Genomic DNA, 15,458 nt, shown 5'->3' with positions numbered 1-15,458 from the left:
ATGTCTGCCATGCTGAAAAAACAGCAAGGTGGTCAATATGGCTAGAATAGAAAAAGTGAGGGGGAATGGTAGGAGATGAGGTCAGAGAAGCAGCAGGGAGGCCCCTAGTAAGCTCCGCAGACTACGGACAAGACTTTGATAAGATGATGAAGTTAAAGACACAAAGAGAGAAGAGGATCATGCCCATTTCTTCTTGCATATCAAGAAGCCCCAGCCAAGAAGAAGAAAAACAGATACCTTCATTGTCCTAATAAACAGTAAGAATAAGCAACTTCATTATCCTTAAATTGCTACCCCTCAACCATCAACCAGGCTCTACCACAAGCTGCAAAGGATTCATTCACCTAAAAAGCATCTGAGTTACCACTGCCTCAATATAGGAGAGAAGCAGAGAAGGAAAGGGAAAAAAAGTTTTGCCAAAATACACAATAAATAATTAAGCATGAATAGGTATATTCAAGTATTTAAAGGACCCTGACCAATTTCCTTCCTTTCAAGCTTTATCTTCAAGATTTTATCGGGAAGTTTTAAATTTAAAATCTTTACTTAAATACTTGGTTGAAGGCCTATAATAATTACCTTTTTGTAAAAATACGTCAAGTTGATCGGCACAAAAGGCTTTCAATTCTTTCTCAGGTTTGTCCTTCTTGACCAGTGCTACAACATAGTTGGCTAAGGCTGACGGGTCAGCATCACATCTAGTTAAACAAAGAGAAAACAAAAATTTTTAAACATTTTTTTTCAAACACTGATGTCATTAATGAAGTCACCCCTATTTTAGAAAGCTTTAAGTCAAAAACTTTATTTTAAAAAGTGACTGCAAACAAAGGCGACTATTTTAACAAACAGCATATATATAGTACAAGTAAGTTTTTCTTTTTCTGCTTATTCTTATAAAATAATTTGTCTCCTATTTTCAATGTTCTAATCACACTCAGAATTTTGGACCAAATCTACATTTATTTGCTCTCAGTGGTAATAGGGAAAGAGTGGCAATGGACCCTTAAGTTGCAGCTTGACTCCCAGCCTGTAGAAGCACTATGAGTATCCTCAGGACCTATTTGTTCCACATGATCAATGAGGAAGAAGCAGGGAAAGTGTGATGCGACAGCTTTCCCCATTCCCTATAACCCCAAGCACCAACATCTAAAAACGGCAATCAATTTCCACTACTAATCTTCTCAGTGAGTATCTTAAGGATCTTTTTAAGATAAAAAGTGAGAACACAAGAAGGATGTCACCTTAAATTTTATTGGCAAACACTTCAGCAGCTATAAGCAAGAAAGAAAAGATCTGGGAGAACAGAAAGGACAAGAGAAGTGGTGAAAGGGCAGCAGAGATAACCTTCGTCTGCATCACTTTTTTTTTTTCTAGTCAGTAGTAACCTGACTTTGACATTCAAAATTATCTCCTATGCCAGGGCGGTACATGATCCTTGAGTAGCAATCTGCCAGACTTAACATTTTATATATATTACATGAAATAGAAAGTTTCCATGTTATAAAAAATATTTATATACACACTTATATATTTATATTCTATTTTCCCCATAAATGTACATTTAAGTAACATCCTTTGTGGCTTCACAGCACTGTTGTGAAGGTAAAATGAAAAAATTCAGAATGACAGTAAATAAAATCATTATGCAAGCAAAGTGATCATATCCCTATAATACACTATTCAAATCTAACTAATCTTATTCTATAATCCTTGGGCCTCTACCATCAATCAGAAAGTTAAAAAGTTTCAGTTCGGGCTTCCCTGGTGGCGCAGTGGTTGAGAGTCTGCCTGCCAATGCAGGGGACGCGGGTTCGAGCCCTGGTCTGGGAGGATCCCACGTGCCGCGGAGCGACTAGGCCCGTGAGCCACAACTACTGAGCCTGCGCGTCTGGAGCCTGTGCTCCGCAACAGGAGAGGCCGCGATAGTGGGAGGCCGGCGCACCGCTATGAAGAGTGGCCCCCGCTTGTCGCAACTGGAGAGGGCCCTCCCACGGAAACGAAGGCCCAACACGGCCATAAATAAATAAATAAAATTTAAAACAAAAAAGTCAAGAATTAAAAAAAAAAAAAGTTTCAGTTCAAGGTATCAATCACATTTCCAATAACTTAATGAGATTAGTAAATAAAAAACAAGCACCAGCACCCTTACTTCCTTTCTAGTGTAATGTATACTTTTAAAATTAATAATTCCAATAAAATAGCAGACTTTTTTCATTGTCAATATTAACACTGTTTCAGGCAAGGCTGGTTCTTTAAATATCCGTGCTCATTTATGCACCAAATTCTAAGAGAGCAAATTGTAATTTTTTCAATTTTACAAAACTCAAAACTATAAAAAAAAATGATGGGCAAAGGTCAAAGTGCACTAGGAGTATAAGTATACAGATGATGAGCTACATATTAATTTAAAAAAAGCTGGAATTTTAAAGTAAAAACTATTACATTTTGTAGAATTATGAACAGATTACCTTAGTAAATCCAACTGCTAAATTCTAAAATGGATATATAGCATTTCCACCTTCAAAAAATGTTACCCATGCCATGCCCACCTTGGCACTTCCATAAACAGCTTAAAATAGAGATGTGTAGCTAGACTTCATTTCACTCCTGAGAACAGTAAGACGTTTGATCAGTATAGTTCTAATCAACATTCAAATGGAGGAGAGGAAAAAGAAATTACATCTCTACCTTTACTTAGAAAGTTCAGATCCTGGATAAGGAAGATATTCTAAACACAGAGAGAAAGGATTTTTTAAAATAAGTAAGAATGGAAGAAAAGAAGCAATGTTATTTTCCCCGATGTTACAGGGACCTTCAAGGAGTCTCATGACCTAACAGGTATAACACTGGGTAAGGATATGAAGTATCTAGTGAGAAACAGGCAAAACTCAGATTACTGGATAAATGAGGTGAGTTAAACACACCCAGATATCTTATACATATATTCAGTATTCAGACTCTGAAAAACAAATGCAGAGTTAGGTAGCTTCTGATGAAATACTTCTTGATGTGATAGTGTTAAAACTCAAGATGGGGGACTTCCCTGGTGGCGGAGTCATTAAGTGTCCGCCTGCCAATGAAGGGGACACGGGTTCGAGCCCTGATCCGGGAGGATCCCACATGCTGCGGAGCAAATGAGCCTGTGTACCACAACTACTGAGCCTGAGCTCTAGAGCCCGCGAGCCACAACTGCTGAGCCCGCGCGCCTGGCGTGCTCTGAAACAAGAGACGCCACAATGAGAGGCCCGCGCACCGTGGCGAAGGGTGGCCCCCGCTCACGACAACTAGCAAAAGCCCATGGGCAGCAACAAAGACCAAACACAGCCAAAAATAAATGGATAAAATTTTTTAAAAAACCAAAAAAACTCAAGATGGGACTTCCCTGGTGGCGCGTGGTTAAGAATCTGCCTGCCAATGCAGGGGACACGGGTTCGATCCCTGGTCCAGGAAGATCCCACATGCCACAGAGCAACTAAGCCCGTGCACCACAACTACTGAGTCTGCGCTCTAGAGCCCGTACTCTGTACCAAGAGAAGCCACACAATGGGAAGCCCGTGCACCACAACTAGAGAAGGCCTGCGCGTAGCCAAAAAAAAAAAAAAAAAAAACAAACCTCAAGATGAATAGTTACAAGAAGGTAAAAGAGTAAAAAAAGACTAGACACCAAGAAAAAAGAGTGATCACAGATTCTAAATATTTGTTTAATGTGAGTGAACAACTGACTGTTAATAACTGATAGTTAGAATTCTGCACCAAATACAAAAGCATGTTTACAGACAAAGGAATGGGACCATTTAAATTTAACAGCTCCTAATATGTATCCATAAAGTGCACCGTGAAGGAAATTGCCAGTCTGAAATAATGAGTCATGTTGAAACTTAAATACATTAGGGAGTTTTTTGCTGTAATTTTCTGTACCTTTATGATTGCTCTTATTTATTCTTTCATCACCACTTACCATATAATCTTTAAAAACTGACAATTACAATACTGTAGCAGCTATGGTACCAATACTAATAGTAGCCCAACAAGACTTCCAGAAGTGTGTCACAAAAATCTGAGCATGTTTAAGATCCTTGGTAGATTACAAAACAAATGCAGGGCCACTTCCTACTTCTCTTACACAAAAAGCAGTACCCAAGAAGAGTATTTAAAACCTTTTAGCTCTTCATTTGTAACCAAAGCTTATGGAAATTCATTTCTGTTTAACTACAGGGACAAGTACATTTTGGAAAGAAAGAGATTTTAAAATTCTGGAGCCATGGCTATGTTAAATACACACGTTTCTAGACAAAAAGGGGCTTCCATTATAACAAAGAGATTAGAAAAGGTAATAATATCCACCTAAAATTACTATTCTACTGTAGTCTTTAAAAGACCTTAACAGCACAATCAATCAATTATTATTCATTTTATAGATACCTAAATCTGTAAATATGTAAAGACAAATCATGTGATCCATTCAAGATCAGGCAGACAGCTTACCTGTGGAACTAAAACTCAGCTGCAATTCCATGCAAGTAAAATCTATCACAGCATATACATTTTTCAAATGTTTATCTGCACAACAAATTAATGTATTGTAAATCTCAACCAATAATCACCTTTCAGTTAAAATAAAGAACCAACAAAAGAAATTTCCTAAAGTTTAATGGAAGTTACAAATGAGGATTCCTTAAAATTCATATCTTGCATAATAATGTCCTAAGAACGTTTCAATTATCTATCTTTTAATTTAAAAAATAAAAATTGACTAGAATTAATTTTTATCAGGGGAAGTGAACAGAAATATTGTCCTAAAAATGTCTTATCTATAAAAACCTCAAATTTGTCTTTTTCCTTCTAAATGAAATCTCCATTGCAGGTACTGACACATCTACTGAGCTAGCACCTCAGCTTTACAGATTTAGACATATACCCAATCCCAAGAACAAAGAGTAAAGGTTCTCCCTTACTTTAAGTCCCAAGCCAAGAAACACCACTAACTACTTTAGGAAAAAGCCAGGGCTACCTAAACCTCATCCATTTTCAGAAAAACCTACATGTTTCTGAATGTGGGCTGTTTTAAGTTCTACCTCAGTGTGATTTTTGTTTCAGAGGTGAGACAACTAATGACTATGCTACTGGGCCACAGGAAAAAAACCTCCTGATCCTAATGTGCATCAACAGCCATTAAAAATGTTCATACTCACGGGGCTTCCCTGGTGGCGCAGTGGTTAAGAATCTGCCTGCCAATGCAGGGGGCACGGGTTCGAGCCCTGGTCTGGGAAGATCCCACATGCCGCGGAGCAACTGGGCCCGTGAGCCACAATTACTGAGCCTGTGCTCCGCAACAAGAGAGGCCGCGATAGTGAGAGGCCCGTGCACCGCGATGAAGAGTGGCCCCCGCTTGCCACAACTAGAGAAAGCCCTCGCACAGAAACGAAGACCCAACACAGCCAAAAATAAATAAATTAATTAATTAATTAAAAAAAAAAAAAAGTTCATACTCAGGACTTCCCTGATGGCACAGTGGTTAAGAATCCGCCTGCCAATGCAGGGGACACGGGTTCGAGCTCTGGTCTGGGAAGATGCCACATGCCGCACAGCAACTAAGCCCGCGTGCCACAACTACTGAAGCCTGCATGCCTAGAGCCTGTGCTCCACAACAAGAGAAGCGCCGCAACCAGAGAAAGCCCGCGCGCAGCAACGAAGACCCAATGCAGCCAAAAATAAAGAAATAAATTAATTAATTTTAAAAAAAATGTCCATACGCTTTGACTAGTAGTTGTACTTATGGGAAACAAACCTCAGGAAATAAAGCCAAATGTAGAAAACATTATGGGTACCTAAGAGACACTAAATACATATACATGTATTATATAAAAACAGCATTATTTTTTAACAGAAAAAGGAAAGTCAAAGTAACCACTCTTATTGTTGAATGTTTATGAAACATTAGGCATCCAAAGTGATTATTATAGAAACAATACACAAATATTAAAATGCTAACATCAACTGGAGAAATCAAGATAAAAAATTTTACATTTGAGGGACTTCCCTGGTGGTCCAGTGGTAAAGAATCTGCCTCCCAATGCAGGGGATGCGAGTTCAATCCCTGGTCAGGGAACTAAGATCCCACATGCTGCAGGGCAACTAAGCCCGCGTACCACAACTACTGAGCTCATGCATCTCAACTAGAGAGCCCATGTGCCCTGGAGCCCACGCACCACAACTAGAGACAAGCCCGCGCACCGCAACGAAGAGCCCACGTGCCACAGCAAAGACCCGATGCAGCCAAAAATAAAAAAAAATTTTTAAAAATTTTACATTTGAGTCTAATTACAGCTACATGAAAGTTCATACACAGAAGAGAAACTAGAAATAAATATATACAAATAATTTTATCCTCTTCTGTCCCTTCTACATTTTCTGTAATGCAATAATGCTTTTATTTCTACTTATAAAAAAGTAAAAAAACAGGAAGTCTGACACTGAGATCGATGTTCAGAATATTCCTTTGATAAGAAAGTACTGGAAAAATAAGTAAAATCTGAGTTGATTTTATCAGAGTATAAGTGAATAAATAACTATTAATTTCTAAGAACCTGTTAACTCATATTAAGAAACACAAATATTGGTACTTCTACTTCTTTTCAAATGAAAGCTTTCATATTCCCCTTCATTAATTAGGGGCTTTCATAAATGAATATGATGTAGAAGAAAATATCCCTAGATTTATCTGGAGGGGAAAATATATGACTCTCAGTTGTATCTCATTGTGATACTTGGACTATGGCTCCTAGTGCAGTAGCCCCCAGCTAAGCACACCCAGAAAATTAGACTACTAAAACAAAATCTTACTTTTCTAATTGTGACCAACCTAAATATACATATGAGGACATTGATTCATTTAAACATTTACTGAGTCTTAACAAAATGCCAAGCATCTTGCTGGGTAATGGAATTACTTTGAGCAACACAGACCTTGCCCTGCAGTCACAAGGCTAAGAGATGGAAATGAAAACAAATAATTATAGTACAAAATATCAAATGGTTTAAAAAAAGAGATTAATAATGAAGTAACAACACTGTGAGAGGATGAGACAAGACAGTGGTAGGAAACATAAGGCTATAAAAGCAATATATGGCTTCTAGCCTACAACAATTGGGCCAGGGAGAATGAAGTCAGAAATATTTAGGAGGCAGACCAAAGGACATAAGAACAAATACCTTCCTAACTTAGTATACTATAACTTGCCAAGAAGTCTTCCGGTCAAAATAAGTCTCTTTCTATGAAATAGTGAACGGTCTCCTTAAACAAGTCCCAAGGGACTTTACAGGCACACCAATTCTATAAAGCCACTACATACATTTCAGAAAATTATCACTACTTTTTGATCTTAAGAACATATTTACAAAATACTCATTTTACCCTTGTAGTTTATTTATCAGGGAGATGTGATCTAACAGCTGCTACATGGTGATTTTTCTTCCCATTTGAGCAACTGCAGAGATTACTAGTCAGAGTTAACTTGATAAGGACTGCAAACCTATAAGCAGCATGTAAACTTTAGAGTTCAACCCAAGTATACACCTGCTGACCACTGAGTCATAAAATGACCTCAGTGAACCTTATTGCTGCCTTTTCCATCACACTCAGAAATGAAACACAGTCAAATGAAACACAGTCAGGTACAAAGACCTGAACTCACAGAAACTGCACACCAAGTCCTTTCACCAGCAATTCTTGTCCCTACCTATAGGGCCTGTAAGGAGAATCTAACCCTGTCATGCACTAGACTGATTACTTTGTAAGAGGCAGCAGCGCTTAACATTAGTAAGTAAAATCTTTTTGCAAAGAGTTCAACATATTTTCACATTTCAAAAACCATAAAATTTCATTTATATTTAATGATTCTGAGGTACACAAAGCACTTTTTATAGTCTGCATCATAATACTCATATCATATTTGTGAGGTAGGTAAAAGGCTAAAGTAATTAACTCTGTTTAATACAGGAAGGTTAGACAATCTCTCCAAAGTCAAACAGTGAATCACATATAGAACTAGAAGCTAAATGCCCTAAGTCACATAATGATGCTCTACTAAAATAGATAGATGATAGATAAATAGATGGATACAACTGTCCAAAAAGTATTACAAACCCCATCACTCTTTTTTTTTTTTTTTAATATAGAATTTACTCTTTTTTTTTTTTTTTAATTTATTTATTTATTTATTTATTTTTGGCTGTGCTGGGTCTTCGGTTCGTGCGAGGGCTTTCTCTAGTTGCGGCAAGTGGGGGCCACTCTTCATCGCGGTGCGCGGGCCTTTCACTATCGCGGCCCCTCCCGTTGCGGGGCACAGGCTCCAGACGCGCAGGCTCAGCAGCTGTGGCTCACGGGCCCAGCTGCTCCGTGGCATGTGGGATCTTCCCAGACCAGGGCTCGAACCCGTGTCTCCTGCATTAGCAGGCAGATTCTCAACCACTGCGCCACCAGGGAAGCCCCCCATCACTCTTTTTAAAACATATTATCAGGACAAATTTTTGTTATTCATAGCTTTTTTTCTTCCAGTTTTATTAAGATACAATTGACATACAGAACTATATACATCTGAAGTGTACAGCATTAACGATTTGATTTACATACATGAAATGAGTACCACAATAAATTTAGTGAACATCCATCATCTCATACAGACACAAAATAAAAGAAAAAATACACATTTTTTCCTTGTGATGAGAAGTCAGGATTTACTCTCAACTTTCATATGTAACGCAGCAGTATTAATTATATTAGTTATGTTTCACTTCCCTAGTACTTCTGCATCTTATACCTGGAAGTTTGTGCCTTTTGACTATCTTCAATTCCCCTCCCGCCACCCCCCACCTCTGGTAACCACAAATCTGATCTCTTTTTGTATGAGTTTGTCTGTTTGTTTTTGAAGTAAAATTGACCTACAACACTTATGTTAGTTCCTGGTGCACAACATAGTGATTCAATATTTCTATACATTACAAAATGACCATCACAAGACAAATTTCTACAATAAGCCTAACAAGCAGCAGTAAATTAGATGTATTTGTATGTATTTAATATATGTAATATAAATAACTTAAAACATTCCTCATTAAAGACAGCATCTTTGGGCTTCCCTGGTGGCGCAGTGGTTGAGAATCTGCCTGCCAATGTAGGGGACACGGGTTCGAGCCCTGGTCTGGGAGGATCCCACATGCCGCGGAGCAACTGGGCCCGTGAGCCACAACTACTGAGCCTGCGCGTCTGGAGCCTGTGCTCCGCAACAAGAGAGGCCGCGATAGTGAGAGGCCCGCGCACCGCGATGAAGAGTGGTCCCCACTTGCCACAACTAGAGAAAGCCCTCGCACAGAAACGAAGACCCAACACAGCCAAAAATAAATAAATAAATTTAAAAAATAATAAAATAAACAGCAACTACTTTAAAAAAAAAAAAGACAGCATTTTTGGTAGAAATGCATGTTTGTTGTTGAAAAATGCTTGCCTGAACATTTTCTAAACTTGTAGAAATTTCTCTAGTGATTGATTTATCCCCGAGGTTTACTTAGACCCTTACCTTTAAGGAGTCCAAATACTTAAAATGAGCAGTTATTTCTAATAAAAAGAAACCACAACATGTCCTACTTAAGCATAATCCCTACACAGTCTCTATAACTAGGATACCTAGGAGGTTTTGAAAGTGAAGAAAGATGAGGACCCCAAACAAGATCTGTAAGTTCAGTCTGTTCATGCAGTGGTAGGAAGAGACAAACTCCTTGACTAAGATGGTTTCTCTCCCGTTTACTGCACTGCCAACAAAAATGGTACTGGGTTTCTCACAGACAGTTAAGAAGTCATTTCTTCTAGCCTCCCTCCTTCTCATTTTCCTCTAGTAAAGTAATAGATATGTCCCACACCTACAAAAGGAGTGGAAGGAAACAGATAAGCTCTAACAGCATGAGATTTCTTATTGGTCTACAGGGAATAATCACATACAAACTGGACTGGCTTAGTAATATCCTGTTACGTGCCTTCGTTTCACTATGACGAGGTGGACCATGCTTAAAAATCCCTAAAAATCAAAAACTTTTATAAATTTAGTTAACTTTTTTTTTCTTTTTTGGCCACCCATGTGGCTTGCAGGATCTTAGTTCTCAGACCAGGGATTGAAGCCGGGTCCACGGCAGTGAAAGCTCAGAATCCTAACCACTGGACCGCCAGGGAACTCCCTAAATTGAGTTAACTTCAAATTAAGCTAAATAAGAAAGTGCAATAGGAAATAATGTACACAGCTACAGTATGATTCCAACATATCCACTGCAACTACATTATATGAAAGCCTAACAACTGCTCTGAAATGCTATGTTGTAGCAACATGCCAATCTCCTATGAAAATTTTCTTGAATCTGGAATATGCAAAAAGTAAATTTACAAATACAACCCACTTCAGCATATCATTTATTACATTTTAGTATGTCTAAACAAAAAATAATCTTCCATGACAACATACTAAGAATGAAAATATACGTGACCTCGGCATTTGCATTTACTATTTATTAACACCTTCATCCAGAATCATTACTTATATGAGTTAAAAATAAGTATTTTTATTTTGTAGTTCTAGGAAAATCATTTTTATTATTAAAGTCTAAGCAGTGACTTTAGATCTTTTTTAACCCTAAAAAAGTAACAAAATTTTTCTTAAAAGATGCATGATGTGAGCTTTAAGTTGAACATATAACTCAAAACAAATGGGGAAACTAAACAGAAATAATCATTTCGAAAGATAATTTTTACCCATGAAAATTACAGAATATCTATGAAAAAAATCAGTGTAAATAGTCAAAAAAAAAAACCTAGTGAAAACACCCTTAGTAGGTTTAAGTTCCCACCCAAACTAAATTCTGACATTAAGAAAGAAACCAAATAACACTACCCAGACCAAAACATTTCAGGGAACTTTAAAAAAAATAGCAATTAACTATAATGTTAAAACTTGTCACCTTCTACCCAAAACATAAAGTACACATTTAATACTTTCAAAAGGATCTCTACCAAAAAACTAAAAACACAAAGGTAAAGAATATTCTAATACACATTTTTCTATTTCTAGCCTCTTCCATATATGGTCAATTTCATTAAATCTACTTCATGATTTCCCACCTTCATTTCCATCTTTGTGCTCCAAACTTGTTACTGTGTGTAGGGAAAGTATGATGAACACTCAAGAGGCCCATATTCTTCTATAAAACTTTCAAGGGTGTCCAGAAGTCCCTTTCACTTTAATCAAACCATCATTAATGTAAAACTCAGAGGCCCTTAGTGTACATTTATTCATACCTGTGCTCTACTCACACACTCCTCGTCCTCAGAAAGCAAATAAATATCATTTCAGACATCAAAATGCTCCTAATGCTGTCTCCCTTTCCCATCCTACTTCCTTCACAAGGCTGACACACTGGACTACAGATGAGTCTTCCTAGGTGTTACCATCCCAACCCAAGAAACCAAAACGGCAAAACAACAAAAGTTAGTTAACAGGGTTTCTCAGGAGGACAAGGAAATAGACAAACAGGGAAGTAGCTGTCTCCCAACAGCCCCAACTTCACCATACCTCCACACCTCCCCAACTACCCCTTCTTTCCGTCTCTGCAAAAACTCAATTTTTCCACTAAAGTGATCTGATCTAACGAATCAAAGCCTGCCCTTCTCTTCGTCTACCCCTTTTCTTTCAGCCAGAAAGCCCTCCCCTCCACTAGGAGGATAAGTAAGAAGGAGAAATGACAAGGGGGCAGCAAATGATCCCTTCCCATGCCTTCCTTCCCGAGAGGGTTAGATAGCACCTCTCTCCAACCCTCCCCAGCTTTCCCTCTTTGCTCATGGAGATGTGTTTTGGAGACTACCTGTGCCCCAGTGTCCCAAATAAGAACTTCACAACCTTGCCCCTTGAAAATGCTTACAAAACCAACCAAAGGTTGATACTGCCACTATTCCTTTCAAGGGTCCCAGCAATATTTCCACAATACTACCCAAAATATTTTTTAAAAAACAAGCCCTGAACCGATAATCCTACACCCCAATATCTTCAGTTGCCCTCTCAGGACTTACAAAACTCATTCCTCCTACTACCCCTTTTATCACTCCAATACCTGTATCCAAAAATCCCTAGAAGCTGTCGGTATACCCCTCCCAGCCCGTCCTCCAATAATATTAGATACCAGGGTAGTCCTTTCAACCCCCAAACTTACAAAAATCTCAATTTTCCCAACCCCTAATGGTATTTAAAAATCATCAGCTCTCCTGGCACTATCAACTCCTCAATAATAACATCCCTCAATAGATTTATTAGGTTCCCGATAATTCCTAAAACACTTCGATGCCGACAAATTTCTTTCAACTACCCTATTTTAATTCAATATTCTTGAACCTTTAGAGCTCAGTAATCGCTATACATCTCTCAATGTCCCTACTCTCCTTTTCTCCTCTCATGTTTTCAAAAGGTCCTCGATACTCTGCTTCTAGATCTTTTAGTCCCGGAATAATATTATTTGTAAAGCTCTTGGTATCCTGATACTCCCTTGAAGATCCCGATATTCAAATTTTAAAATCCCTCGACAGCCCCGCTTTCTCCCTCAGTTCTCAAAGAGCAATGTTTTAAATTCCCTCACTTCCTTCTGCCCCTTTGAGCACCCCAATATTTACATTTAAAAAACCCTCGTAGTCCTCCCCGCCCTCCTCCCCCCCCCCCGGCCCCCCAGCCACACCGCCTCTACGCCCCTTGCTCTCCCTCCCCCCCCACCCTCACAATGGTGATAGTACTACAGAGAAGACATCGCCGGGACCTCCCGACCGCGGCCCCTCCGCTCCGCCCTCCCCCACGCCGTTTCCCCTCCCCCCACACCCCCGCGGGCCCCCAACGCCCACGTTCGCCAGCCCCGGCCCAGCCTGCCTCACTCACATCGGCTCCAATAACTTGGCCAGCCAGGACTTGAGGGCATCCACATCCTCTATGAGCATGGTGCAGGGAAGGCGGGCTCGGCCGCCGCTGCTGTTCGGGCCTGCCGCGGGTCACCCCTCGCCGCCTCCTCACGCCTTCTTCACAGCTCTCAGTGCTCCAGCCCACCGGGCATCTTAGGAGACTTCAACCTACTCCCCCGGCCGGGGCCTAACAGGAACTAACCCAAGAGCCCTCACTCAACGTAGCCTGACGGCACAGAAGGGCGGGAGACAGCCTCAAATGGCGGGCGCAGGAACCAATAGGAGACAGAGGGGCCGTGCGCGCAAAGCCAATGAAAAGGCTCGTTCGCCCCGCCCGCCGGTCGTACCCAGTGAAGGAGGAGGGATTTAGCAAGTTAGGTAGAGAGCTTAAGTGAACTCCTGGTGCAAGATGGTATCTTGGAGAAGGTGCTGTGGCTCTTAAAGGGACCGCGGCGCCTTTTTTTTTTTTTTTTTTTTTTTTTGACCACGCCGCCGACCGCCGCGGAATACCGCTGTCTGCTGCTGGAAGTGCGTGGGGGAACCCGGCGAGACCCTCAGCCTGGCTCCTTCCTCTCGTTTTTTCCTGGAAGCACACACTCGTGTCCCGAAATGACTCAGCTGTAGTAAATCTGCAACACAACGTGCAATACGTTCACGTTCGACATATCGCACAGAACGCAAAATTTTACTTTTTTTCCTCGCACACTCATTTTGCTCGGCACACATACCGGTATCCTTTGCTGCTGTGCTTAAATTATGCAAAATGCTATGGCAACCATGCCTTGGACTCCAATAATCGTCATTTTTAAAACGTGGCGCAACGGTTGTAAAAAGCTGAGGCCATTTCAATTTTACCAGTATTTTAAATATATTTTTTATTTAGGAAGAAAAAGGATTCCAATTTTTACAAAAATTCTCTCTTCATTGCCTATCTAAAATTCAGTGGGAGTTTAGTGCAGGGAGGATTTTGGTCAGAAAAAAAAGTTTTTAAAAATAACTTTAAAAAAATTGAACTCACTGAAATAGTTTAGTCTGTACTAGATGAAAAATCCTTTCTGGAGTTTTGAAATGACTGGCTTGGCACTGGTGTTAGAATGTTTATTTAACAACAAATACTGAGCACCTGCTATATACCAGCACTGTGTAAGGCGCTAGGATTCCAATGGTGAGCAAAACAGAGTCCCTCCTCTTAGAAAGCTGAACAGTATATGGGATAATGCATTATAATCATAACACTATGAAAAATACCTGATGAGCACACACCTCGTATAAAAGAGACAGGTCAACCCAAAATAAGCAGGCATGCTATATATATATGGAGCAGGTGTAGGCAAACTTTTTCTGTAAAGGGCTAGACAGCAAATATTTTTGGTTTTGTGGGCCATGAGGTCTCTGGCAACTACTCAACTCTGCCCTCTTGGCATGAAATAGGCCATAGGTAATATGTAAACAAACGATTGTGGCAGTGTTCCAATAAAACTCATATGAAAATTTCAACTGTAGAGAATTTTCACAATATATTATTCCCTTGTTGTTTTTTTTTTTCAACTATTTAAAAGTGTAAAAGTTATTGTTACCTCGCAGGTGTCCAGAAACAGATGCCAATATGGTTTGGCTTGCAGGCCGCAGTTTGTGGACCCCTCACTGTAGAGTGATAAAAGCGAAGTGCACTTAAAAATCATCTAGTGAAAAAAAAAAAAAATCATCTAGTGAAACTCCTTCACTGACACCTCTTCCCCAACTTTGCGTATGAGAAAAAAAGCCCAGAGAGACTGAGTGATTGACGCAGAATTACACGTCTGTCAATGGAGCAGAAGTAACATCCACAGCTTCTAACAGCAAGCCCAGAGCGTTCCCACATTCAACTGTTGCCTCTTCTTCCCTCTCACCTCCCCTTCTGGCTTTATGCTTATCCACATTTTCCCTTTACTTCTTTCCACTATAGAGATGAAGTGTTACCCCAAAATGACAGAAATTTTAAAAAGAGAAATGTAAAAGTGATTTCATTAGGCCTAGGGCTAGGCAAGAACTTGATAGCATGATTGATATGGAATAGGAATTGCCTTTATCACAGTAAATCACTCCTCTGCAAGAATTTCAAAGTACTTTTCAAATGTATTTATAGAACAGATTTTTCAAGCCTTACTTCAGAGGTGAGGGTGCTGAAATACCAGCTTTCTAGAGACCAAGGGCATCATTTAACCAAACACAGAGAGTAGAACAGACATGATTACAGTAGCAATATTTGGGTTTGGAGACCCTGGATAATTTATTCCTTTCCCCCTATTTTTCAAATGTGATGTTACTACTTTTATAAACTGAATAGAATAGAATAGAATAGAATAAAATAGATAGATGGATATAAACTAGTATTTTGATTGTAGATGTTGAACTCCAAACTGTGTCTTGAGAAAGTGGCATCTATAGAAGAGTTGCTTTTCCAGAAGTGGAAGTGGGATACAATACAGGCAATCCCACTCCC

At 39.6% G+C, this 15,458-nt stretch overlaps 1 protein-coding gene across 5 annotated transcripts in view; it reads right to left on the bottom strand.

Moving 5' to 3' along the window:
- Positions 1-13,222, bottom strand: part of RBM27 (RNA binding motif protein 27) — a 67,867-nt gene extending 54,645 nt beyond the window's left edge. For 2 of the 5 annotated variants that reach the window (XM_007194176.2, XM_007194177.2), the window contains exons 1-2: positions 12,957-13,222; positions 580-698 (exon numbers count right to left, since the gene is read on the bottom strand). In XM_007194176.2, coding sequence (XP_007194238.1) covers positions 580-698; positions 12,957-13,015 — 178 coding nt within the window. In that variant the 5' untranslated portion in view covers positions 13,016-13,222. The remainder of the gene's footprint in view (positions 1-579; positions 699-12,956) is intronic. The other 3 variants (XM_028161867.2, XM_057541065.1, XM_028161868.2) reach the window with 2 other exon arrangements.
- Positions 13,223-15,458: the final 2,236 nt, after the last annotated feature.

The sequence above is a fragment of the Balaenoptera acutorostrata genome, chromosome 2, assembly GCF_949987535.1.
Source record: "Balaenoptera acutorostrata chromosome 2, mBalAcu1.1, whole genome shotgun sequence".
NCBI lineage: Eukaryota > Metazoa > Chordata > Mammalia > Artiodactyla > Balaenopteridae > Balaenoptera > Balaenoptera acutorostrata.
The sequence above is the reverse complement of the archived record's forward strand: the minus strand, read 5'-3'. Positions and strand labels throughout refer to the sequence as shown.